Source organism: Cricetulus griseus, chromosome 7, assembly GCF_003668045.3.
Source record: "Cricetulus griseus strain 17A/GY chromosome 7, alternate assembly CriGri-PICRH-1.0, whole genome shotgun sequence".
Taxonomy (NCBI): Eukaryota; Metazoa; Chordata; class Mammalia; order Rodentia; family Cricetidae; genus Cricetulus; species Cricetulus griseus.
This window is the reverse complement of record NC_048600.1, coordinates 5,189,342-5,216,601: the sequence shown is the minus strand read 5'-3', so window position 1 is coordinate 5,216,601 and position 27,260 is coordinate 5,189,342. Positions and strand designations below refer to the sequence as shown.

The following is a 27,260-nucleotide window of genomic DNA, read 5'->3' as shown; positions in this document are numbered from 1 at the left end:
ATTCCATCTTCTAATTCCATTAGAGATTAGTCACTGACAAATCCTCATGCATAAATCAATTACTTTTCCTTTTTTTTTTTTTTTGGTTTTTCGAGACAAGGTTTCTCTGTGTAGCTTTGGAGCCTATCCTGGCACTCGCTCTGGAGACCAGGCTGGCCTCGAACTCACAGAGATCTGCCTGCCTCTGCCTCCCGAGTGCTGGGATTAAAGGTGTGCGCCACCAATGCCTGGCTATTCCATGTTTTTATTTTTTGAGACAAAGTGTCCACTATGGAGCCAGGCTGGTCTTGAACTAAGGACCGGCCTGCCTCAGCCTCTGGTGTGCACTATCATGTTAGACAAAACTTATGTTATAGCATGTGTTGTGAAATGAAATCTGAGTTTTGTAAAATATACAGAGTAGAAACGAACTGTTAGGCTGGGGGTGTAGCTCAACTGGCAGGGAACTTATTTGCCTACCATACATAAGGCCCTGGGACTCAAAACCCAGGATCTCCCACCTCAAAGAACACAGAAAAGAAAAAAAGAGAATCAACCTTTTCTTACAAGTATATGATGAAATCTGGAATCTGAATTAATCAATTTATTGGTTAAATTTTTTTAAAAGATACCAGACAATATTGAAATTTTTCTTACATGCTGTTATGACAGGCTTCCATGAAATGATCTGGACAGATTTCACACATATATATTACAAACCTGTGTCACTCCAACTCTCACTTCACGATTAACAGAGCCTCCAACTTTCAACATTTCTCCACCACTCTTTAGGAAACCTGACCCTCCACGCAGAAATCCTGTGGCCATGAGTTCTAAAACCTCATCAAACGTTGCTCGCTTCACGTTCTGACGCATGACTTTAAGAAAAGTGAGTTTAAAAGCAAATGAGTTTCCAAAGAAGAATTACTAATATTTCCAATATTCTAGCTTAAGTTTTCAAGTAATGTTTTTTTAAGAGTATTATAATATAGAACGGGTCACAGTGTCTTAGAAACAAAAACTTGAATTTATTTTTGTAACAAAAAAAAATGCTAAGTGGAATAAGCTAGGAGATAAGGCAACTTGGTAAGTCTATGCAAGCAGTGTGCATAATGACGGTGACTGAATATCTGCAGCCCAGAAGGAACACCAGCCAGCATTTCAGCCACTGCTGACAAAATGAGGACATAGAGAAGATTTTTTGTTTTTTGTTTTTTCCCTAAAGACTAATTTAAATCTTATCTATGTGTAAGTGCATGTTTCTTTCTATGTACACACCTTGTGTGCAGGCACCTACAGAGAACAGAAGAGGGCATCAGTCCCCCTGGAACTGGAGTTATAGGTGGTTATGAGCTGCCCATTGTGGGTCTAAGGAAAGAAATCAGGTCTGTGGAAAGAATAGCAAGTACTTTTAACCATTGAGCTATCTCTCCAGTCCCCAAAAACCCACATAGCAGCTACCAATGCATGAAACTCCAGGTATCAAAACGAATATTACGAAACCCTTTCTCACACAGCAGCAAATACGATCCTTATGCAGATTCTGTGGAGATGTAAAGCTCATGTTAATGTACACAGACTTAGAACTGAGTACTTGGGTTTTAGTTTCATGCCTAACACAATAGAACACAAGTTACACAATCTCTATAAGTTTCAATTTCCTCATTTATAAAATGACAATAACAATGACACTTGAAATTCATAGGGATTTTTTGATCATTAAATAAATTCTACAGTATAGGTTTTATATAGCATTTAAACATGCTACCTCACTAGTATCATATAATGAAAAAAATCATTGCTAAAGACGAACAAATCAAATCTCAAGCAGCCACTAACTATAAGAGACAGGAAACAAAGCTATCACAACTAATTACTTTGCTACCATATAGAGGTGGGGTAAGGTGGGAACAACAGTAGAGGGGTCACTCAGCTCCTGCTCCATTATGTTTGTCCCATTGGTCACAACCATTCCCAAGACATCTGTGGAACAGCGAAGCAACAAAAAAGTCACTAAGCAATCAGTGCTGCCCCGACACTGCTTAGTAAAGTTCAAGAAAAACTGAACATTGGCACTGTGATATAAATGGAGCTCTATATATCACAGACTGAAAGCACAGAAGACGCCAGACTCCTGTCCTCTAAACATTATTCCAGTAGGATTTCATAAATCCTACTTGCAATGGGCCAAAATTTTGCTCAGTGTTAATGTGTACACCACTATCACAAAAATGTACTAGGAAGAGTGTCATTTAGGTTCTTTCATTTGAGGAAAAGGATATCTAACAATTTAAATCTCTTTGAAGTGGCCTCATGAGTGATAACTAACTTAGAAGAGAGAATTTTCTAAGCCTTCAAATATCTCAATGGTCTAATGCAGCGTTAGCTAACAACAATACCTGTTGCCTGTTTTGGCATCAATGCTGTAGCCATGACTGTTCCTAGGAGTTTAGAGACTGCGACCCGTACCCCATAATTTGAGTTTTCTAGGGCCTTAAAGCAAAGGGTAGCTATATTTTCTAGTTCAGCAGTCCACATGAACACAGCTTCATTCTGTAGTTCCAGAAGACACTGTAATTAAAAACAAGGCAAAAGGTAAATTATATTTTAGAACTTCTATGTCCACAGATGAAGTAACACAACCAAACTCATGCTTGCTTCCAGAAATACACAAAGAACTGGACATAACATATGAACAGTTTTCAAAACTAGATATCAGGCAATAAAAGGAAGTCCCTTTAAGGAAAAAAAAAAACACACGTAATATCTTAGAGTAAGCAAAGATGGAAGTAAAGACAGAAAGGAAATCAGCAATCTAAAAAAAAAATCAGTCTTGGCTCACTGGTTGTTTGGGTTTTTCCCCTATTCAGTATTGGGAATTGAAACCAAAACCATGGCCTCATATTCATAAAGCAAGCACTCTACCACTGAGCTACAGGACCAGAAAAACAAACAAACAAAAATAATAGAAATGAAACCACAGCCACCAATTAATCTGATAAATACCTATCTAATTGATCATGGAGAAGAAAAAAAGAAATTACCAAAATTAAGGAGAGAAATAAAAATGACTACAGATTTACAACTCACTCAACCTATAATAGATAACCTGAGTAATATATATTCCAAAATTGACTTTGTAGTTTAAAATAATATACACTAATTAATTCAGCCACATGCTTATGAAAAAATGCCACTTCTATATAAACTCTTCCAGAAAACTTTCTCAATTATTCCATGAAGTTAGTATGTGTCAGGTCCTGACACCTCATAAAGACACTCTGAGAAGAAAAATCAGCTGAAGAGATGCCTCCATGGTAAAGAGCACTTGTTTTTTTTTTTTTTTTTTTTTCTTTCTTTCTTTCTTCCTTCCTTTCTTTTAATTTTTTCCAACTTTTTTTATTTGAATTAGAAACAGGATTGTTTTACATGACAATCCCAGTTCCCTTCTCCCACCCGTCCTCCCCTAACCGCCCCCCCAACTAAAACCTTATCTGTCACATATCTTTTCTGCTCCCCCTGGATGGTGAGGCCTTCCACAGGGTGTCATCAGAGTCTTTCATATCCTTTGGGATAGGGCCTAGGCCCATCCCCGTGTGTCTTGGCTCAGGGAGTATTCCTCTATATGGAATGGGCTCCCAAAGTCCACACCTATGCTAGGGATAAATACTGGGCTTCTACAGGAGGTCCCATAGATTTCTGAGGTTTCCTCACAGAAACCCATGTTCCTGGGGGCTGGATCAGTCCCATGCTGGTATTCCAGCTATCAGACTGGGAGCAAGAGTTCCTGGATGTTCAGATCAGTTGTTTCTGTGGGTTTCACCAGCCTGGTCTGGACCTCTGTGCTCTTCACTGGTCCTTCTCTGCATCTGGGTTCCAGTTCAGATCGGTGATTAGTTATGGGTGTCTGCTTCTACTTCCACCAGCTGCTGGATGAAGGCTTTTGTTTTTTTTTTTTGTTTGTTTGTTTTTGTTTTTGTTTTTTTTTTTGAAACAGGGTTTCTTTATGGCTTTGGAGGTTGTCCTGGAACTCGATCTGTAAACCAGGCTGGCCTCAAACTCACAGAGATCCACTTGCCTCTGCTGGGATTAAAGGCGTGCACCACCGATGCCCAGCCAGACTTAACATTCTTATAGTGGACACAGGCTCAGTTCCCAGCACCCAATTGGCAGATAACAACTACCAATAACTCCAGTTCCAGGAAACTGTTGTTCCTCCACAGGTACCAGGCATGCATTTGATGTACATACACAGGCAAAAACTCATGAAAAAAATAAATGCTTTTAAAAAGAGAAAGAAAACTGCACAATAATATCCCTCAGACACAAAGATACAAAACCACCATGCAAACATTTCGCCACTCGAATTCAACAATATCCAAAAAGGATAACACTCCTAATACTGGGGAGGCTTAGGCATGAAGATTTCAAGTTCAAGGCCAGGGTAGAATTATACAGTGAGACACTGTCTCAAGTTACAATGAAACAAATGAAAGGGGTAATATATCATAACCAAGTAAAGTTTATCCTAGAAATACAATTAGCTAAAATTCTAAAACTAATCAATGTGATCTATATTAGCAAACTAAAAAAGAAAATTCTTATGATCATTTCTATAGATGCTAAAAAAGTAAATACATCTAAAACTGGGACTCTGAAGACCAGTGGATTATGTCCAAAGTGCTACTATCCTATATTTTGCAAGGTATTACTACTACAGGACTGTAGCAAAGGCTATAAAAATATCTCCCTATTTCTTTTTTCTTTTGGTTTTTCGAGACAGGGTTTCTCTGTGTAGCTTTGGAGCCTATTCTGGAACTCGCTCTGTAGACCAGGCTGGCCTCGAACTTACAAGAGATCCGCCTGCCTCTGCCTCCTGAGTGCTGGGATTAAAAGCATGCGCCACCAACGCCGGGCAAAATACATGTTTCTTAATAGAAAATATTGATAAACACCTGAAAATATGCTTAACATTCACCAATAGAGAAATGCAGGTTAAGACCATTAGATACTCAATCACATCTATTAGAATGACTAAAACAAAAACTGTAATTAGCAAATAACAGTGAAGATGTGAAGGACTAGAGATATATTAAAAGCAGAAAGGCAGAAGTTTAAACCTATATAAATACTTGAGGAAACAGGCAGTTACTTAAAAAGTTAAACATAAATCTTAGCCATTCCAAATAAAACAGTGACTTAAATAAAAATGCAGGTCTGCAAAAACACAAAACAAAACTGCACACAGATGTTCACAAAAGCTTTTCTGGTAATAGCCAAATCAAGGTAAAGGAACAAAAAAAGGAGAACATCCATACAGTGAAACAGTACTAAATAATAGAAAGGTGTCAACTACTGAAACATGGACATACATAAATCTCAAAGTAACTGTACTCTCATGAAAGAAGTAACACAGCCACACAAATGTACATACCACACACTCCCCTTTCTCTCTTTACATCTTTTCTCTTTCCTTCCCTGATTTTCTTATCTCACCATCAATAAAACTTTCAATGTGAAAAAAGGAAGAAAAAAAAGAAAGAAAAAAACTGTTTAAGAGCAAGCATCATAAGGGACATTACAAACTGGCTGGGTACTAACCTTGGCCACTGCGCATCGGACAGCCATCGACCTGTCAGTTAGGAGGGATCGAGCATTCTTGTAAATGTCACGGTGACAGGAAGCTGCTGCACCCCCCAATCCAGTCAGCACCTTCTGCAGACTCATTAAGATCTCACTTCGCCCTTGAGACTGCACATGAATGTGAGGCAAACTTTAAAACCACATTGTCAAATAAAGTCCGTATTTAATAAGAACAACTCTCTGGGCCTGACTATCTTATCTCCAAATTGTGAGAGTAAGGAAAAGCAGTGGATTAAGAATGCTACAAAGTATCTGTAATGTAAGAATCAGTATTGATATCATCTGAGAAGTTAGTTCTCCTGGACAGGAAAATGAGACTGCAGCTGGGAACACTGCTCAGAGACAGAGCACTTGCCCAGTGTGTGCTATGCCCTGAATTTAGTCCCAGGTATAGACATAAAAAATTATACCGAGTATTGAGCTTAGTCTACATTCCATTTATCTGAGGTTGACAAGGGATCTATAGCCAAAGTGACACAACAAAACAGAACAATTTCACTTGATATCACCATCAGTTTTGAACTCTGTCCCCTTCAGAAATAAATGAAATTCTTAAGCCCTTTTACTTGTGACTATGACTGCAAACAAGATAACTGCAGATGGGATCGAATAAAGATGATGTCTTATGGGAGCAGGTGGTCCACAGCTGGGAAAGGCCAGAGTTTCTGACAACCATTAAATCTAGGAGAGAAGTTACAGTTTTCCCCTACAGCCTGAGGAGGAAGTATGACCCTGTGATCCTTTAGGTGCCAGAACTGTGAGCTAGAAGCAACTATTGTTCTACGCTGCACAGTGTAGCACATAAGGAACTGATACATTATCAGTGGCACAAAAACTAAAATGTTAATTGAAAAAAAGAGTTAAGTGAAAAATAACAGGTAAACTTAGTCATTCAAAAGACAAGGGCATCCCACTCCAAACAGAAAGAAAACAGACATTAGAAGGAAGGAGAAGTGATAATATGAAATCACTTTCCTGATAAGTACCATGAGGATCATAGTAACAGAACAGAACATCTTTAATAACACATGCCCTGAGCAAGGCATTAAACACTGGCTGCAAAACTTACCTCTGCACTTTTCAGAGATTTCAACAAATTGTTCACTGTTTCTGGAAATGCACTGCCCAACATCCTTCCCATCTTCTCATAAAATGCTCCAACACAAGCCACTGCTGCCCTGCAAAAATGGTCTCACTGCTTAGTAACATAATTTCTGGGCTGGCAAGATGGCTCAGTGGGTAGAGGCAGTTTCCATCAAGCCTGATGACCTGAGTTCTATTTCCAGGACCCATAAGGTACAGAGAACTAACTCCCACAAGTAGTCCTCTGACCTCCATACATACAATGGAGTGGGCACGCATGCACAGGACACACACACACACACACACACACACACACACACACACACACACACACACACACGTTTTAAATACAATTCATTATATGTTTCCAATTTTCAAAAATTATTTTGTATTTTTTATAGCATTTCAGGATCAACTTAATCTAGTCACCAGAAAACTTGTAAGCAAAATTGTCTCTACCTCAGCTACTCAACTTTGCCCCTCTGTGTGAAAGCAGATCAGTGAGAGGCAGGTCTGGATTCCAAAATCATTTCATTCTTTAACTGCCTGGACGTGGCCAGCAGACTAATCTTATCCATTCCTGCCTCATTTCCCCCACTCTTTTCTTCCCATTCAGACACCACTGCTGATACCATACGAATTTTCCCAGCTGTATCCAAAGTCTCATGAGTGATGGACATGAGGAAGCCCAGCCCCCTCCTCAGATAGAGTTAGAACTTCCTGTCAGTACTAAGCCGAAGGGTCCACCCACCTGGGGTCTTTATGATATTTTAAATCACTTTGAAAAGCCAAAGAGAATGCAAGGGTTCCTGTAAGGGTACTTACAGTTTTGTTGGTAAGTAGGCTGCAGTGTCATCCTTACTTCTGATGATGTCGTTACACTTATCTAGTGTTTGAAAAACTGTGTAAGTATCACCAATGCTGTACAGGGCTGCAAGGTTTTTAGCTAACAATTTTCGAGTGGGTGGTCCAGGTGAGCTGCTTATTAATCCAGTTAATTGCTCAACAAGTTTTTTCTGTTTTTCCTTTACATCTGTCTGTTATTAAAAAAAAGAACATTGTTTTTTCTTGTACCCTTATTACTTTCAAATAAAAAAATACTTAACAGTATGATGCTCTAGTAATTAAAACCTGTATTCATTAAGCATAACTCACACATGAAAACTTTTATGAAAATAGAAACTTCAGTAAGAAATGATTCACTTTTTCCTAGATTAAATCTTCATTCCCCTTTATTGTCCAAAAGTTTGATTTCAACAAAAGTGATTACTGTGCAAGACAGTTCCAGTTCAACAACGGATTCTAGATATGCTTGTGGTGATTCCATTAATATTTGCTAATCAACATATGAGGCTTAAGAAAGAGGTGAAGAAGGACTTTAAGGGCTTGGGTAAGGATAGGCTTGAAAAAGGAAATCAAAACTTTGGTTTAGATGTTGATAGTGTTAAGTGTGTGTGTGTGTGTGTACGTGGGGGGAGAGAAGGGAGAGGAAGGGGTGAGAGAGAGAGAGGAAGAATATGAATCATACATTCCATGCTGGCCTTGAATTTACTATGTAGCTGAGGAAAACTGTGAACTTCTAACCTCCTGCTTCCACTTCCAGGGGCTGGGATTATTGCTGTGGGCCATCACATAAAATTGTTTGATGCGGTTCTGGGAATTAAAACCCAGGGCTTTGTGCATGTTAGAGGCAAGTGCTCTACCAAATGAGCTACATAGCAGCCCATGAAACGTCTTCTAAAGTTGGATTTCTGAATGGTGGTACAAGTCACAAGATTAGCTATCACTAAAGGGTAAGACTGACGACTCTATCACAACAAAACAACATGAGTGTTAAGTATTTAAAGTGGAGGTTCGGCTATGTGAAAAGATGGGAAGGGACCAAATAAAACAAGTCCTGACAATTGTTTGGGCAATTTGAGTTATGTGATAATTTGAAAAGGACTTTCAGTGGGAGGAAATAACAAATGCCCAGTTACAGAAGATTTAACAGACAAATAAAATTTCTAGTTAAATTATACAAGAGAAAGCCGGGCGGTGGTGGCCCACGCCTTTAATCCCAGCACTCGGGAGGCAGAGGCAGGCAGATCTCTGTGAGTTCGAGACCAGCCTGGTCTACAAGAGCTACTTCCAGGACAGCCTCCAAAGCCACAGAGAAACCCTGTCTCGAAAAACCAAAACCAAAACAAAACAAAACAAAATAAAAATACAAGAGAACCCATGCATTTACTATCTTTCTAGCAATTAATGTGATAATAATAGGCAGGAATAACAACATCAAAGCACAAGTCCACAATGGCCATGACAATAGGAAAAGAACTCAAGAAAAATCTGGGAGCGTAAAACTCTCAACAGAGAAAACTTGAAGAAATTAAGGCGCAAAGTACTCCAATAGTTAACGGGTTTTTTTTGTTTGTTTTGTTTTTTGTTTTTAAGTCTTGGAAGACTTCTGAGGTTAGAAATAAAAGGAATAACTGGCTGACAGTCTGAGGGCATAAGGGAGTGCATCCATCATGCCCAGTACTTCAGCATTCAGGCACTAATGAAGGAAGACAGCTGCATATTTGAAGCCAGTCTGTGATACATAATGAGTCCCAGGCCAGCTAGGAATAACTAATAAAAGCCTGTCACACAAAGTAAAATCAAAGCCAAAAAACAAACAAAATCTTCTATGCTCCTCTCCTCCATTCTAGAATAAGGCTAGAGGCTTGTATCCCGAAAGTGGGACGGGACAACTGTGGACTGAGGTCACTTTACTAAAATAGGAATTAAGTGAATGTTTACATACTGAGTATGAAGCCTTCAGGCTCCCTATCCCCAATCCCTCGACCCTAGACAATGAATCACTCCCCGTCAGACACTAGAGTAGGAAATTATCCTCAAGGGAACAATCATTCTAGAGGAACAAACTAAGATAGTAATCTCAGAACTAGCCTATTCTGACATTGACTTAACAAAATTCACCTTTTCAAGAACACCTTCTATAACTTGGTCTTAAATATGAACAAAGCTCTCATTTGAGGAAGGCATCATTTAAAAAATAAACAAAACACGCACAGAACAAACTTGCATCCAAGAAGCTATGCAGGAAGTGGAAGAAGCAGTAAAAATCTCTTAAGTCCCCAGGGAGAACATGAAGAAACTGGGATTACAGACATCACAGAGACCATTTCCAGGCACAGATGAATATGAGCGACACCAGTCACACTGAGCTGAGATAGGAAGAATGCAGCAAGCAGGGTTTAGACAGGGTTTGGGTTTTGTTGCTGACTAAGAGAAAGATAAACTAGAAATTCCTGAGGTGAATGACTCATAACATTTTTAAAATACAAGGTTCTAAATTTTCTTTATACCAATCTCATGGGGTGGGGGGAAGAATACCTACCTTGTTGGCAGCGACTAGAACTTTATCAAGAAATCTTAACCATTCAAAAATAAATACTGGTCTCTTTGCTTCAGTGATTTGAGCCAATGCTTCTTCATTTAGCAATAAGCTGTGAGCTAACTCCATTATTGAAGCTCTTAGTTCACACCTTAAATGAACAGATTAGTTAAATTTAAAAAAAGAAATATATGTAAGGAGTTTATTCATGTATAAGAGTGTTCTGCCTACATGAGTGCATGTTGATCATATGTGAGCCTGCTGCCCACAGAGATCAAAGCAGGGAATTAGATGCCCTGGAACTGGAGTTACAGACGGTTCTGAGGCACCAAGTGGGCGCTGGAAACCGAATCGGGTTCTTTTAAAAAGCAACAAGTGTTCTCAACCACCGAGCCATCTCTCCAGTCCCCACATGTAAGGATGTTTTAGATATTAAGTGTCAAGTTTCATAAATGGAACCATTAAGGTGGGCAAAGAAAATATGGTTTCACTTCTCATTACTTCTCATTTGTTCAGTAAACTTCTTTGACACACAACCTGAGAGAAACAATTTTGAGAAGGCAGAGATAGAAACAAAATTAAACTGGCGATAAGGATGGAGTGCCAGGAAAATATAAATACTGCAAAAGGCCATTCATTATGCCCGGCAACTCACTCTGCCGTGAGAGCCCCCTAAGCCCCAAGCTCACTCATCTTGGCGAGTGCTCTCCGTCTGCTGCGGAGTGTACAGACACCCTTACCGGTCCCTGGCTACCAGGGCCCAGGACAATGACCCCAGGCTTCCCACAGGCGAGGGGCGCCCGGTGTCTGGGTGCACCCAGGACCGCGACGGCTTGGGGCCTAGGGAAAACGCGAGACGGGATAGCGGGCCGCCCCGGGACATCAGCCTCCCGTCGTAGGGGTCCTCGAGCTGCTAACCCCACGAGGCTGAGGCTCCCGAGGCACAGGGTTCGCCATGCAAGTCACCCTGCACGCCTGGACAGCGCGGGACCGCCTCACCTCCCGGTGTGGCAGGGGCTGATCAGCTGAGCTCTGCAGGCTGAAGCCGCCGCGGAGGGGCCCGGATGCCCCGCCTCCCAAACCCGGGCCTGCAGGAAGCGGGAGGAAGACGCAGGCGCAGAACGCCGGCCGTGCGCACGCGCACTCCTCGCGCTCGCTTAACCCCGCCCACCCCCGCGCCTGCTGAAGCTGGCGTCAGAAACCAGTGCAGTGGCGGCGGGCGGCGGGTCCTTCGCGACAGTGGACGGCGCGTGCGCGCGGCGCGCTGGCTCCGCGGAGCTGGAGCCGAAGGGTGAAGCTGCGTCTTTAGGGTCTGCGGGCTCTTGGGCCGTGACTGCCAATACCGACGTCAGCAGCGCCCCATCCGTGAGTGGTCGTTTTGGTGGGTCGCTGAAGGCGGGAGGGGAGGCCCGGCGATGTCCATCTCTGTGTATTCAGTAGCCCTTGCTTCAAAATAAAGAATAAGCCTGCACCTGCCTATAGTCTTCCTGTTGAGAAAATGGTGACTCTTTATTTAGGTACTAAAGCAAAGAGCTTCACATCACTTTGTCATGGTCCTTCTTCTTCGCAGACTCCCCACCTCCAGCCCATCAGCAAATGCTGTATGATCCTCCCCCTAGGTAGACCCAGCGTCAGACCACTTGGCTGCGGTGATTCCAAAGGGATGGTCCAGGCCACCAGCATCGTTGCCTGGGTTATCTTTCTCCGTGTGGAGTTTATGTTTATTTTGAAGGGACTGGATAACGGTAGTGTGTATTGTCCTCATAGCAAGAGATATTTCACACTAGAGGTCCCAATTCCTTATTCCATTCCTTAATAATTTAACTTCCTCACCAATAGTAATTAACTTCCTCTAAGTTTGTCAATTAATTGTGTTGCAATACCTGGGTGTAAATAAGTATGATGGGAATATGCAAATTGTAACTATAAGATGTAATAACTAAAAGGGAGAGCTTTAAAATTGACCTGAAATCCCTTGTGCTTTGTGTATGGGGTGGGGCAGTTTCAGGTTTTGAGATAGGGTCTCACCGTGCAGATTGATGCTGCCTTCAAACTCCTGAGTGCTGAAATTTCACCAGTGGGCCACCATGTCTCGCTGTGGAAATGTTTCCCTTAAAAATAATTCAGTTTAAGCCGGGCATTGGTGGCACACGCCTTTAATCCCAGCACTCAGGAGGCAGAGGCAGGTGGATCTCTGTGAGTTCGAGACTAGCCTGGTCTTCAAGAGCTAGTTCCAGGACAGCCTCCAAAAGCCACAGAGAAACCCTGTCTAGAAAAACCAGAAAAGAAAAATAAATAAAAAATAATTCAGTTTGGACTAGAGATTTAGCTCAGTGGTAGAATACTTTCCTTGCATGTGTGAGGTCCTGTGTGTGGTATGGATATCCAGCTCAGCAACAACAATTATAACCTCATTCTGTTTCAGGAGCAAGATTACCAAGACCTGTATGTATTCTGTGTGGTTTCGAACAAGTCCTTTAGCCAAATTGAGCCTTATTTTTTTCTACCTGCAAAGTGGAACTGACAGTTTGCGTCTATTGAGCTGTTCATGAACTAGGTGAGTACTATTCCATGTAAGAATACTGGAATCCAGTCTCATTCACCTCAGGCTTCACTAGTTTGGCTCACGAATTTGTGCCTCAGATCCTCCCATGTAGGCGTCTCCATAGACCTTCTTGAGTGCTCTCATGTGAGCACAGACTTCAATTAATCCATACTGACTTCACAGAGTGAAATGTACAGTGTGACCCAAAAGTCACTCTAATGTACAAAATCTTGCTGGTTACATGAACTAGTCAATTTGGAGATTACACAACATCATCAAAAGCCAAGAGGTAACATTTACTAGAAGCAGACCATTTTGGAGAATACTACATAATTATGTGAGTGTTTGTCTCATAACTAGGGAATTACAAGTTCCAAGGCCAACTTGGACTATATAGTGGCTTCCAGGCCAGCATGAGACAGAACACAGGGTGGTCCCATCTCAGGAAAGAAAACACAAGAGTGTTTACTTCTGTGACGATTTGAATCAGAATGGTACCAATAGGCTCATATTTTTGAATGAGTACCCCCTCCAACTTGGTCCCCAGTTGGAGGACTTCTTTGGGAAGTATTAGAAGGTGTGGCCTCGGAGGAGGTGTGTCACAACAGGGGCTTTGAGGTTTCAAAAGCCCACACCATTCCCAGTTAGCATGTGTTTGGTTGGCTGTTCCTCTGTTTCTAGGACGTGGGGTGCTGAAATTCTCTAGCTTTGTGCACAAAGGAGCAGCATGTAGCATTGCCACTCTTCATGCTTGATTTCCACTTTGGTAAACTAAAATGATAGTGATAATACTATTACTTTGTCCCATTTGATTTGTAGGCAGTGTTGTCATATGAAGTTGAACATGGCAGAAGAAGAAGATTACATGTCAGATTCTTTCATTAATGTTCAGTAAGTAAATGTGTTCGGCTAGTAGGATGATATGGAGAAGACACATGTAGACTATAAAATAAGGACATTGGTTGGGTGGTGGTGGTAGTCATGTGTGTTTGCTTGTTTTGAGACAGGGTCTGTCTCATGTAGCTCAGGCTGTCTCATGTAGCCCAGGCTGCTCTCCAGCTCACTATGTAGCTGATTCCCCTGCCTCTGTTTCCTAAGGATTGAGTCTACAAGTGTGTGCAAAAGCCATGAGTAGTTGTTGAAGTGTGGGGAATCATTCTCAGGCATTCTCATTGCTAGGCAAGTACTCTTGACTACTCTGACACTACCTGAGCTACCCCTCCCCCCAGAACATTTTTAAATACGTATTTCAATTTTTAAGGCAGAGTCAGGCAGATTGCTGAGTTTGAGGCCAGCCTGGTCTACAGAGGGTTCTAGAACAGCCAGAACTTCACAGAAAGAAACCTGTTTTGAATCCCCCTCCTGCTTCCAAAATAATCAGTCTCAACTATTTCATGAATAGCATCCTGTGTGTTCATACAAAGAGAATAGGAGCTAGCTCATCTCTTTTGGCGCTAACCATTTTGCTTCTGCTCTTAACCCTCTTTGGGTGCCCCCTTCTGCCTTCTGTCAATGTCAAGAGTGTACCTGGAAAACAGGGAGAAACAGGGTACTACTTGGTTACACTGCTGCCTTTATTTTTCAGAGAAGATATCAGACCAGGCGTGCCAATGCTGAGGCAGATCCGGGAGGCCCGTCGTAAAGAAGAAAGACAACAGGAAGCTAATCTGAAAAACAGGCAGAAGAGTGTGAAAGAAGAAGAGCAGGAAAGACGTGACATCGGGTTGAAGAATGCACTAGGCTGTGAAAACAAAGGGTTCGCTCTGCTCCAAAAGATGGGGTACAAGAGTGGGCAGGCTCTGGGCAAGAGTGGTGAGTCACGTGAGGAACTGACTCGTTGTTCTTTACCACTGGGTGGCAGTGTGCTGATGGACACCTAAGTTGACAGTGCTTTTTAAACTATAAGACAGAAAGTATAACCACTTAAGTTTCTTAGTATCTTCAATGCTAACAGTTCTTACAGAGTTGTCCTCTCACATGGACTAAATGCCACACATGTTGACATGAGCTGATTAAACTTGAAGGCTCTGGCAAGTGGCTGACAACAGAAGCAGTGAAGAATGGTAGCAGATGATGGGCAGAGAAGCACAGTGACCAGATAGCAATGAAGCAACTTTGGGGACCACATAGGGCTCTTCCCACCTTGCTCTGTGCCTATGGCAGCGTCTGACTGACCTTCCAGTTAGAGAAGCTGTGTTCCCTTGTAGGAAATGAAAGTGCTTATTAAGATATACTGGCTGTCAATTGTGGCTTCAGTTTGCTTTTTTTTCTGTTTTAATCACTTTGATTTTTTTCATATAGAAAGACTGTTTTCTCTTGAGATTTCTGCCTGCTAAGACTGTCGTCTGTCCATAATGTTGCTCCCTAAAATGGCATAAGTGCACTGGGGAGATAGAGGCAAGTGGATCTCTGTGAGTTCAGGGCCAGCCTGATCTACAGAGAGAGGTCTAGGACAGCTAGACCTGGTCTCAAGAATAGATGATAGGTACGTAGGTAGGTGGATAGACAGACAGACAGATAGATAGGAGTTATTTAAAATTAGGAGAGGTAATAGCTGAAAAAGAGAGCATTAGTTTCCAGAATTCAATTTGGATTGTCACTGAAACTGGGATGGAATATACAGAGAGCACTGTAATGTTACATTTATGCTGACTGACCTAAACTTTGTGGTAAATAAAATATTTCTAATTTATGTTTCTTTTTTCTTTTTCTAGGAGATGGTATTGTTGAACCAATTCCTCTCAATGTCAAAACAGGTATATAGTCATTTTCTTAGTATATTAAATAACAATAACTTAGATTGGCTTGCTAAATGTGTTTTGTGATGACACACTTGTAGTTGGCTATCATAAGAAGCCTATGAAATAGTGAAATGTTAAATTTCTAAGTCTTTTTAAAGTTGTTTTGTAGAAAAAAATTAAGTACATTTTGGTGAAATAGAAGTAATAGAATATAAAATTTAAATCATAAAAATTATGGAGGAGCCAGGAGTAGTCATTTGCAATTAGACATCTGTAATCTCAGGATTTAGGAGGTAGATGTAGGAGGGTGGAGATGTGGAGGCTTGCCTGAGCTACATAGTGAGGCCCTACCTAAGAGTTAAGGGTGAAGCCTATTGGCAGAGTGCCTGCCCTTTCAGTATATGGCTCTGCCTCTGACCCCAGAATCAAAAAAACTGGAGGGAAATTTTTACAGCTGTGGAAAGTGCAGTGTCTTCCTTGTCTTTTGTGATGTGCTAAAAATGTTCTAAGCAGATTTATCAATGACATTTTTAATGTCATTTCTTGAATTAATTCAAGAGAAAACAGGCATACGTTTATGAAAGTGTGATAGTTGATGTTATTTTCCTAATTTTTATTTTATTTATTATTTACCTATTTATTTTGGGTTTTTTGAGACACGGTTTCTCTGTATACTGCTGGCTGTATTGGAACTCACTCTGTAGACCAGGCTGACCTTGAACTCAGAGATCTGCCTGCCTCTGCCCCCACCCCCACCCCCAGTGCTGGGATTGAAGGTGTGTGCCACCACTGCCCAACTCATAAGTTTTAAAAATGTGTGTAGAATTACTGTGTTGAATGAGACTTTGTGGTCTTTGTGAAAAATCATCCTGTTGTTTTCTGTTTAATGGAATAAGTTTGGATAATTATATTCAAGTCAGAACTGCATTTACTTTCTTAAGTATCTAAATTGTGTTTTGAAATTTTAATAAGTTCCTGAATTCCTCATCAAAATTTTTGTCTGTGGCCAGGAAAAAGTGGCATAGGTCACGAGTCATTATTAAAACGGAAAGCAGAAGAAAGGCTAGAAAACTACAGGAGAAAAATTCATATGAAAAACCAAAATGAAGAAAAGGCCACCGAGCAGTTCCGGTAAGATGTTTTCTTTGACCTGGTTTTGCTTCAAATCCTCTTTATTGTGGTGTGTCCCCAGTACTTGGGTACTAAAGTAGTTAAGAGACTATAGACATTACGATTCTCCCTTCACTTAGGATGCGACTGAAAAATAAGCAAGATGAGATGAAACTCGAAGGAGACCTGAGGAGAAGCCAGCGAGCTTGCCAGCAGCTGGATACCCAGAAGGTAGGCGGGCAGCTCTTCTTCCAGTCTCCTAGGGCTTCGGTATCTGGATGGTTTGGTTTATATTTCTATTGAGTTAAAAAGGAAAGAAAAGAAAAAAAAAAAGAAAAGAAAAGAAAAGAAAGAAAATCTCCACCCCTTGATTCTAAAACTTTACCTTTAAAGATTTCATTTGAGCCAGGCAGTGGCTTTAATCCCAGTTCTCCCAGTTCTCGGAAGGCAGGGGCAGATGGATCTGTGAGTTTGAGGCCAGCCTGGTCTACAGAGTGAGTTCCAGGACAGCCAGAGTTACACAGAGAAACCCTGTCTTAAAAAAAAAAAAAAAAAAGATTTTGTTTGATGTGCACCACCTACTGCGGTGACTGACACACTAATGGCTGATTTACTCCAGGGACCTGTTTCCTGAGTTGTCTGCTAAGGGTTAGCCTTTCATTTATTCAAATTGTCATTACTCAGGACTGGAATGTATAGATATTCTGTTCCCCATAGTGTTTGATTAACCAAAATAACATAATTTTAGTTCATACTTACCCCTTGGTGTGTCTGTTGGGAAATTAAGATACAGGGCTTTCATTTCAAATAGGAATCTTTTAAAAATCATTGTAGAAGAAATCTTTGCCTTTTACAAAACACAGTGGCATCAAAATAAAATGACTTCACTTAAATATTGGTATAATTTCTGCCATGTATAAGTAGCTGGGAGGAATGTCCCACTTCACTGTATTTCCATGAGATTTTATCTCTCAGGTACTGAAACTAGCTTATATGTACAGTTTTACACCCATCACCCATCTTTCCTGTTTGACTGACAAAATTCTAACTGCCCTTTCAGTCCTCATGTTAATGGTCCAATGGTTTACTGAGAAATTGCACTCAGTAAATATTAATTGGGAGGACAAATTCATGTTAACACAGACATACTTATGACACCACAAGTATCATGTTTCATAAAAAATAATTCTGCATTTTCAGAATATTCAGGTTCCCAGGGAGGCATGGTACTGGTTAAAGCCTGAAGAGGAGACTGAGGAAGAGGAAGAGGAAGAACAGGATGAAGATGAATACACGAGTGAAGATTTGAGTGTATGTCTGGGTACCGTTTGTCTCCTTGTAGCAGAAATCTCGGCCTTGGCACTATTATCACCTGAAGCTGGGTAACTCTTTGCTGTGAGCAGCATGATAGAATGTGTAGCAGTACCACCTGCCACTTAGAAAGGACAGACACATAGACACACACACAGGAAAACTAGGATCAGGTTGGGGCATGCTCACTCAGATGGTTGTACCTACTACCCCCCAGCAACCCTGACCTGAAACTGGCATCTAGAGTGTGGAGACCAGGCATGCAGCTGTGGAGGGAACAGAGGAAGCCTTGAGTGAATGAAGTCCTGAGTGAATGTGCACTGCTGACATCAGCATGCCATGCCAAGAGCTCCAGTGCCTCAGGCCCACAGGAGTGACAGAGAACAGCTAAGCTTTTCTCAGGAGTCTGAGAATGAGTGATTGGGAGTGATTGATCAGGGAGTATAAATACTGGCAACTGCAATTTGACAACCAAAAAGTGTTCCCAGCATTGCTAATAGTTCCTGGGGAGAAAAATAACTCCAAGTTGAGAGCTGCTGATTTCCAGGAATGTTTTATTATCCCAGAAATAAAAACTTCATGTAATTTTTCCACTTAGCTTTAGTTTACTGAAAATGATAGATTAGGGCTGGAAAGATGGCTCAGGGGTTAAGTGCACACTGCCCGTTCTTCCAAAGGTCCTGAGTTCAATTCCCAGCAACCACATGGTGGCTCCCAACCATCTGTAATATAGTCTGGTGTCCTCTTCTGGACTGCAGGGATACATGCAGGCAGAAGACTGTATACATAATAAATAAATTAAATAAATAAATAATTCTTAAAAAAAAAAAGACAGATTAGACACAAATGTAAATGATTGCAGTTGACTTTGTTTTCTGTTAAATGTCTAAAAGTGATCCTAATATGGACCTCATCCATTCACAAAACAAACAGAAAATAAACTCAGAAGGAAGCCCAGGGTAGATGATTGCTCAGTGAGTGAAGGCACTTGCTGTGGACCCTGACGACCCAAGTTCAGTCCCTGGGACTCACATGGTGGAAGGAAAGCACTGACTCTCCCAAATTTTCCTCTGACACATACTGGCAAGCATGTGAGACTCATATACACACATATGCACAGTTAAGTTTTAAAATGTGATTTTTCAAGAAAGGACAATAATATTCCCAGAGTTACTTACATATGGAATTTTGCTCGGCAACATTCACTGCTTTACACACATGTATGGCTTCCCTGAGCTGCTAAGTGTGACTGAAGGACGCAGTCCCCCTCCCCTCACCTGAGGGACAGATTCCTTGAGAGTAAAAGAGGTCTGTGAGTCCTGATTATACTGGTCACAGTGGTTACTTCAGTGCCCCATGATCTGTCACTCAAAATGGGTATTCCTGCTGGGCATGATGGTGTACACCTTAATGCCAGCACCCAGGAGACAGAAGCAGGCAGGTCTCTGTGAGTTCAAGGCCAGCGTGGTCTACCAATTCCAGACCAAGAATACATAATGAGACACTGTCTTTTTTAAAAAAACAACAAAACTTGATCACAGAGCCAGCCAAAAGATGATTTCTTTTGTCCACCAGTCGTCTCTTGTGAACAAATGGTTAGTCAGCTGAGACATGTGCAAACATACCACCTCAGCTCTGACACCTTGAGTCACTTTGAGAGTGCACCTGAAGAGTTCAAGACTGGGCTCAAGTAACTGAACTGAGGTCCAGGAACCAAGGTCCTGGTTGATGCAAGCCACTGATGCACCTGTGTCCTCTGTCAGGCACTGGAAAAACTGCAGATACTCACCAGCTACTTGCGAGAAGAGCATCTATATTGCATTTGGTGTGGGACAGCCTACGAAGGTGAGAAGATGATTTATGTTTTAAAAAAATTGCCCGTGAATACTTGCTTATTTTTACTAAAGCCCACATGTCTTACTCCATTCAAATAGAAATGTGGAACCAGTGTCTAAAGAAATAGTGACTATAGAAGTAGAGTTTTTATTAGAATGTAGCATTTAACTTTTTAGCAACTAACTGTGCAAGAGGGAATTTTCACCATTTTATTACTCAATAATTTCAAGTCTAAAGAGTAACTTAAAAAGGGTAGGCATGGTGGCACACACCTTAAATCCCAAGCCTCAAGAGGCAGAGGCAGGGTGTATCTCTGGTTCAAGGCCAGCCTGGTCTACAGAGTGAGTTCAGGATGGCCAGAGCTATACAGAGAAACCCTGTCTCAAAAAAAGCAGAAGAGAAAGAAAGGAAAGGAAAGGAAGGATGGAAGGAAGGAAGAAAGACTTGTTTTTATTGTGTGTTCAAACTTTGTATGTGAGTGCTGTGATAGCTGCTCTCTGATCTACATAGCAAGTTCCAGCCCAGCCAGGGCTAATTAATGAAACCCTGCTTCAACCACCAACCCTGTTAAAAAAAAAAGGGAAAAAAAAAAAAGAACCAAAAATAACTTGAAGATAATAATTTCTTTCGTGCTTTATTTTTGAAGATTCATTCTTTGAAAGATACTTGCACTAAAATTTTATAACTAATTTCAATTTGGTTAGACTATTGTCCTAACTCATTAAAATCAAGTCTGTTGAAATCCACTCTTTTTTTCATTGTGAAGAAGAAAATTAGTTTAACCTCCGCTAAATATCCTTTTTTCTTTATCTAGTCTTCTCTCATATTCATTCTGACTGCAGCTTCCCCATCCTCTCCTCCCAGTCTCTCCCCACCACCTCCCTTCCCCCCATGCACTCTGCCTCTGTTTCCCTTCAGAAAAGCCTTGCCAAGTATCTTTTTTTTTTTAAAGATTTTATTTATTTATTATGTATAGAACATTCTGCTTCCATGTATATCTGCACACCAGAAGAGGGCACCAGATCTCATTACAGATGGTTGTGAGCCACCATGTGGTTGCTGGGAATTGAACTCAGGACCTCTGGAAGAGCAGTCAGTGCTCTTAACCTCTGAGCCATCTCTCCAGCCCCTTGCCAAGTATCTTAACTGAACCAAATGTCTCATGCTTTTGTCCATTTCAACTTGACTAACGTCTAATTAGGACTTTGTATTTGAGGATTTTTTTCATTATTATTCTAATCTCTTAAATTTTCATTTTATGTGTATGGGTACTGTGCTCCTGTGTATGTCTGTACACCACGTACAATCAGTGTTCATGGAGGCCAGAAGGCAGCATCAGATCCCCTGGTCCTGGACTTAGCTGTGAGCCACATGTGGGTGCTGAAATGGAATCCAGGTCCTCTGGAAGAGCAGCCAGTGCTCTTATTCATTGAGCCACATCTCCAGCCCCTGGCAGCTTATTTTTTATTATTATTTTTTATCTTGTCCTCATTTACTTCGTAGAATAAATAACAAACATGATTGATCAAAAATACTACATTCAATTTTCTAAAAATTTGCTCTAAACTTGTATTTACCTTTTATTTCTCCCACATAAATTACAGATAAAGAAGATCTATCTTCAAATTGCCCAGGACCAACCTCTGCAGATCATGACTGAGATTATTCCCAATAAAGTAAAAGCTGTTTGTGCCGGTGAAGAAAGAAGGCTGCTTTATTCTTTTAGAAGTATGTTCTACTTTGGATGAATTGCTCACTGGCTTGGGGAAAAGTTACTGTCACTTCCAAATACAAGTATCATAGACATGGACAGTCATGATTTATACTAGTATTGTGATGCTTGTAGAAGCATACCAGCCGGTAACACACTTTGCCCCCCTCTTTACTTGGGGCAAATTGAGAAGTAAGGCATCATGGGAATCAGGAAGTCAATTGTCTGCTTTAGGGTTTGAGGTATCCCTTAATGGTAGAATACCTGTCAAGCCTGGGCAAGGCCCTGAGTTCAGTCACCAGCACCACTAATTACTCGTGCCAGCATGAAGCTGAACCTACAGAAGAAGGCACCTTCTCTAAGCAGCCTCCCTATAGTTCTTATTTGGAGAAGCCACATGTCCGTCCTGTGCCTGAAGAGCAAGGGCATACCTTATGTTCTAGGACCAATGTCTTGAAGAAATAGTTTATCCTGTTTTGTTTTGTTTTGTTTCAGAGTAATTAGACGTTAGCTCTCCAAGAAGGGAGCACACCACAGGCTGAGCCACACATGCTCACTTCTATAGCTTAGTAGCTAGCCCCTGTCAGATAAAACATGTCTAGGGTCAGACATCAAAGTCATGGGTGTTTTTTCAAAGTGCATATGCTCAGTGTCCTCCTCTAGTGGGGTTATTTCAGCTGGTCTAGGGCAGTTCCTGATTATCCTCTTTTCATAAATTCCAAGAGTATGCAGCAGCCTGCCCTTGCTGTTCAAAACACCACAGCATCACAAAGGAAACAGGAGTGACAGAGTGAACACAAACTGGTCAGCACAGTGTAACACTGGACAGTGGGAGACCTTAGGATACTACAGTAGCACTAAATTTGGCTTCATACACAAAGCTGCAAGGAGGCAGCTGCTCTATTGCTCAGCAATTCTAAGCATAGGAAATTCTAATCACACAAGTCTGGTCATCTGCTTTGAGTGATCTTATAATGGTCAAAATGAATAAACAATCCAGATGTCTAAATTGAACAAATACATTAAATGTTATATATTCATACAACAGGACCCTATTTGGCAGCAAAGAGGAATGTGTTATTGAGACACGCTACAATGTGGATGAAACTTGGAAACAATACTATATGAAAAATACCCCTGTATGGTCTATTTATTTACGTGCACAGAATGGACAAATCTATAGCCAGAAGGCAGACTGGTGGTTTTTGGAGTTGGGAGAAGATAATCTGTTAATGGATGTGGGTTTCCTTTGAGGTGACAAAAATGTTTTAAAATTGAGCATAGTGTTGATGCAATGCTGAATACACATTGTTAAGTTGTAGGTGTTGGATAAATGAATTGTATACAATGTGAATTATAATGCCCAGCATTTTGACTGCATTATTTAATTAGGCGGTGTGGTGTGGGTGTGTGTACCATGGGACATGTGTGGAGATCAAAGGACTACTTGTGTACTCAGTTCTTTCCTAACGTGCAGGTGCCGGGGATTGAACTCGGGTCATCGGGCCTGGTGGCACATCCTTTTACCTGCTAAGTCATCTCACTGTCCCTAAAACTTGCTGTTTGTTTAAGTTGAAGGAAATATCAGGTACAAACAGCTGGAGCATGTTCTGATTGGGTCTGTGTAGCTGGGCTTTAATCTGGTAATGCCAAAGTGTAGGATTCATGATGGCAGCCTGTGGGGAGCATAGCTGCTGAATCTCATTTTAAGTTTCTGGCCTCCAAAACTGCAACAAGTAAATGACCAAGTAGATAATGTAAATGACCAAGTCAGTGGTAAAATATTGCAACTACAGGAAATTAGCATATACCACAACTAAATTAACATCAGCAGGGCTCTATGTATTCCAGAAGCATTCTGTTTGCCTCCCAGTACTATTACAGTTTTCAGTTAGAATTGAAGCCAATACTAGTATAACTACATCCATCTAACCATGGGGACACCGTGAACCACTTCCTGAGCAGAGGACATGCTACAGATATATTGACTAGTTCCTTCAGCAAATGTTGAGAGAAAAGAAAACGAAGGGAGTATGCTATAGAGGAAAAGGGCATGTCAACCAAATGTAACCATGGATCCTCCTGATTTTAAACAACCTATACAAAAGACAGTTTTGAAATTGTAAAACTGATCCAGACTAATTATATGATAATTATATTTCTTAGTTTATCTGAGTAGCAGTGATATGTGGTTTGGTTAATATTACAAAGAACTTGTCTGCTACAAGTCAACCTTTAGATATTTACTACTGAAACACTATAATGCCTGAGGTTCACAGTAAGATTTTCCAGTCAAAGAAAAAAGGAAGGGATAGGTGTAACAACAAAGGTAAAATATTGTTTATTAAGCCACATAATGTTACATAGAGTCCCATCATTCTTGTCTATGTTTGAAGATAAAAAATTATGAGAATTAATATTGAATGAGAATATTTCTCTTATAATAAAATATTAAACATGCCAAAAAACCTCATCCTATGGTGAACATTGAAGTGTGGAATGAAAGTCTGTCGCATGAGTCTGCAAATGATGACACTTAGGTGTCTCATGTCACATGTAGATGTGTACACAGCATGTACTTAGTGGGCAGGCAGTCTGTACGGTTGCACTAGACCATGCCACTTAAAAAACACCTTACATTTCATTTCAAACCGGGTTCTACAAATTATGCAACCAGCCATACATATACATCTACATGTGTGTAAATATTATGCATATGTTTGATATAAATTTATGTTAAGTTCACATATCTGTGTGTGTGTGTGTGTGTGTGTGTGTATTTGGTGTTTAGTAAAAATTTCCTAGGTCCGTTTCTAGTAAAGCAAATAGGTAAAAAATTGTTTGTTTTTTTAAACTGCACCTGGAATTAGCAAGTGAGGCCCTACTTTGCCACACTGTTGCTATGATTTAAAAGATCTTTTTATTTTCTGGTTTTTAGAGACTGAGAAAGTAAATCCTCAGCAGTAAAAGATGCTGAGATAATATACTTATTTCATAATGTAAAAATATCAGTAAGGGAAGAGTAAAATGCTACACTCTCACTGGCTACATTATTTGGTATTCCTCTTAAATATAGCTTCATTCTTTAAAGCTAGGTAATGTTAGTGTGTTTTTAAAGAGATTTCATCCTACCTAGAAAAAAATTGAAAAAATGTAAATAGTAAGTCAAATAAATACCTGTATTTGGTAATTAATGGTTAACATCACAGGTACTTCCTTTTTCTTCCTAGTCTGTAACTCCAGCTTCAGGAGATAGAATGCCCTCTTTTGGCCTCTGCTGTCACTGCACACACATACAAAGACATGGACTAACAAATAAAAAAATAAGTATTTCTTAAAAAGAATAGTTCGTCCAATTTGCATGTGAGTTAAGTTACATTTTTTTTTTTTTTTTTGGTTTTTCGAGACAGGGTTTCTCTGTGGCTTTGGAGGCTGTCCTGGAACTCGCTCTGGAGACCAGGCTGGTTTGGAACTCACAGAGATCCTCCTGCCTCTGCCCCTGCCTCCCGAGTGCTGGGATTAAAGGAGTGTGCCACCAACACCTGATGTTAAATTACCTTTTTAAAGAAAAACAAATTATCTAATAGGTTTTGCCTAATAATTTCCTCATGATTGTACTTCAGTTATAAATTTGGGACAAAATTAATTCTGATATGACATTGGGAGCCACACATCATTAGGTTCTTCCACTTTGGGTGATGATAGAGTGACTCACTTTGTTATTGTGGTGACACACCTTTTCGTTGTAGAGGTATGTGGTCACCTTTTTAAACTCTTGTGGATGTTCTCTTCCCAGCACTGTAGTTTTAACATTAAAGGATGAACCTTGCTTTGCCACACTCAGAGTCGGCAAACATACCAAATGCTTTTTATGAATAACTAAAGAAAGGCTACAGGCCTTTATAAAAGTACTTCTCTTACAGCTCATCCCCTAGTATGCCTGCATTTGGCTCACTTTAAAAATTGTAAAATGACATCACAGTTTTGTAATGGTGATTCGATGCTCAAAAGTTTAGACCAAGATACCTCAAGATCTGCAAGGATGTGGTCCACATTATCTTCCAGCATTCCCTGCTGCCATCTGGTGCTAAAGTCTGCCATCCCCAGTGTCCCCTGTGTGCATTCTTTCCGGATGTTGTGCCCTGCCCATCTCTCACCTTGCCCAGATGTTCTCTCTGCTCTTCAAATTTTTCACATTCTTGGAAGTCTCGAGTGTAATTTCCAAGCCCTCTGTTCTACAGCAAGCGATCTTGCTTGTCCAGATGGATAGTTTCCTGTGCCTAGCCACTGTCAACAGCACAGCTGTCCTTCTTCAAGGCTTTGTTATAATAGATACAGAAAGTACTTAAACTTTTTAGGCTAGTTGAGCATCGTCCTTACCAGCCGCATAATCCCCTCCCCTCCTCTCAGTCAACCACTTGTAAATTTAGTATCATTTCCTCCTTTATCTTCCTTTTCCATCTCACCATATTTGTCGAGCATCCTAAAATTTTATTTTAAAGTGATCTTGCTTATGTGTTCTCGAGTGTTATGTGAATGCTTTCCTTCTGTAAACATTTTAAAAGCTTTTGTTTACTTAAAACTATGCTGTTCATACACTGTTACATTTAACCTCATTTTCCAATACATAAAAATTTACATCCATTTTCTTTTTGAAGGCATTATGTGTGCTTCTTGTTCCTATGGCTTCTATAAACAGTATGTGAGTCTCTTGGCACTAAAATCCCAAGATGCAACTTGGAGGAGAAGAGATTTATTTTGACTCAATTTCATATGATACCATCCTTCATGGCAGGCAAGATTTGGCAGAAGCCTCAGTTGATGGTGATGGGGGTGTCTCCAAGGCCCTGTTGTCTCATGGCCATTTCACAATGTAAAATGCGTTCAGTCCCACCTCAGAAATCCCCAAAGTCTTAATAGTCAACACCATTCAAAAGTCCAAAGTGTTTTGGGAAGCAAAGGAAAATTCTTAGCTCTGAGTACCTATAAAACAAATGTTGCAGCATACAAAGATACCAGGTAAACATCCCCATTCTAAAAAGTCAGTCTGGGAGAACAGCAAGGAAAGACTGGTGCAGTGCAAGACTAAATCCAAGCAGGGCAAACAAAGGCTACATCCCAATGTCCAGTATCTGGAATATACACAGTGGTATCATCCAGGCTCCCGTAGGCTTCCTACAGCCAAGCTGCCTGAAGCATTCATGGGCTTCCTCTTGGGCTGGCTCCAATCCTCGACCACTGCTTCAGTGGACGTTCTATGTTCTGGTCATCTCCAACATCCTGGGGTCACTGTTTCACCTTCATAGCTTCACACACAGCAGCCTCTCAGCCTTTCTGGGAATCTGCCCATCCTATTATACATTGTCCTCACAGGCTTGTTCTGGAACCATGGGACAAGCATCTCTGACCCCGTGACCCTTACATTCTACTTTCCTACAAAACTACCTTCATAGAGATAGTGCCAAGTCCTGCCACCATCTTGAAATGTAAATGAGCTCCTCAGGCTATAGCTGTAGCATTCTCTGAGCTCCTGAGCAGTTGAAACAGAAAGACTGCTACCCTAAGTATTCTATTCCCACTTGAATGTTTGACATGAAAGGCCTTCAGATGGTTTTTCATTTTCACACTCTAGTCTTCCATGGGTGCAATCTTGTTCCTATAATACTAGCAGTGTAAAGTTCATGGTTCCTCTTTAATGGCACTAATCTCTTTAACAATTCCAGCAACTTCGTACCCACCTTGTCTTTGAAGGCACTCATTTTCCAAAACCTTCATTTTTTTTTCATATCTTACTACTCCTCTTCCTTTCCTCATTTACCCTAAAAGTAGGAAACATCTAAAAGTAGGAAACAGCTACCATTCCCCAGCCTGAATGTCTTGAAATTCCCTTCACCAAACAAATCATTACTTTTGAATTTT

At 40.8% G+C, this 27,260-nt stretch overlaps 2 protein-coding genes across 6 annotated transcripts in view; one reads left to right on the top strand and one right to left on the bottom strand.

Annotated features, from left to right (window-relative positions):
* The window catches only part of Heatr5b (HEAT repeat containing 5B), a 76,482-nt gene extending 65,292 nt beyond the window's left edge, over nucleotides 1-11,190 (bottom strand). Inside the window, exons 1-7 of one of the 3 annotated variants that reach the window (XM_027426054.2) lie at nucleotides 11,087-11,190; nucleotides 10,091-10,238; nucleotides 7,531-7,742; nucleotides 6,692-6,800; nucleotides 5,581-5,730; nucleotides 2,379-2,550; nucleotides 700-857 (exon numbers count right to left, since the gene is read on the bottom strand). In XM_027426054.2, the coding sequence (XP_027281855.1) occupies nucleotides 700-857; nucleotides 2,379-2,550; nucleotides 5,581-5,730; nucleotides 6,692-6,800; nucleotides 7,531-7,742; nucleotides 10,091-10,216 (927 nt within the window). In that variant the 5' untranslated portion in view covers nucleotides 10,217-10,238; nucleotides 11,087-11,190. Of the gene's footprint in view, nucleotides 1-699; nucleotides 858-2,378; nucleotides 2,551-5,580; nucleotides 5,731-6,691; nucleotides 6,801-7,530; nucleotides 7,743-10,090; nucleotides 10,239-10,827; nucleotides 10,964-11,005 lie in introns of those variants that run through there. The other 2 variants (XM_027426055.2, XM_035448262.1) reach the window with 2 other exon arrangements.
* Nucleotides 11,191-11,264: 74 nt separating this feature from the next.
* Nucleotides 11,265-22,701, top strand: Gpatch11 (G-patch domain containing 11). Of its 3 annotated transcripts, none has more exons than XM_027426056.2 (10): nucleotides 11,266-11,452; nucleotides 12,513-12,644; nucleotides 13,452-13,523; nucleotides 14,218-14,444; nucleotides 15,347-15,388; nucleotides 16,384-16,504; nucleotides 16,624-16,714; nucleotides 17,684-17,794; nucleotides 19,558-19,639; nucleotides 21,235-22,701. In XM_027426056.2, exons 3-10 carry the CDS (start codon nucleotides 13,465-13,467, stop codon nucleotides 21,288-21,290), a joined length of 789 nt encoding a protein of 262 aa, XP_027281857.1. In that variant the 5' UTR covers nucleotides 11,266-11,452; nucleotides 12,513-12,644; nucleotides 13,452-13,464; the 3' UTR covers nucleotides 21,291-22,701. The 3 variants fall into 3 exon arrangements, with proteins under 3 accessions (XP_027281859.1, XP_027281857.1, XP_027281858.1); XM_027426057.2 differs by having other exon boundaries at nucleotides 11,266-11,468; XM_027426058.2 differs by lacking the exons at nucleotides 19,558-19,639; nucleotides 21,235-22,701 and adding an exon at nucleotides 19,370-19,526 and having other exon boundaries at nucleotides 11,265-11,452.
* Nucleotides 22,702-27,260: the final 4,559 nt, after the last annotated feature.

Coding starts and splice junctions, on each gene's coding strand:
- Gpatch11 (XM_027426056.2), top strand. CDS start 13,465: ATGAAGTTGAACATGGCAGAAGAAGAAGATTACATGTCAGATTCTTTC. Junction 15,389..16,383: donor TCCTCTCAATGTCAAAACAG/GTATATAGTCAT, acceptor GTCTGTGGCCAG/GAAAAAGTGGCATAGGTCAC. Junction 19,640..21,234: donor GTGTGGGACAGCCTACGAAG/GTGAGAAGATGA, acceptor CATAAATTACAG/ATAAAGAAGATCTATCTTCA.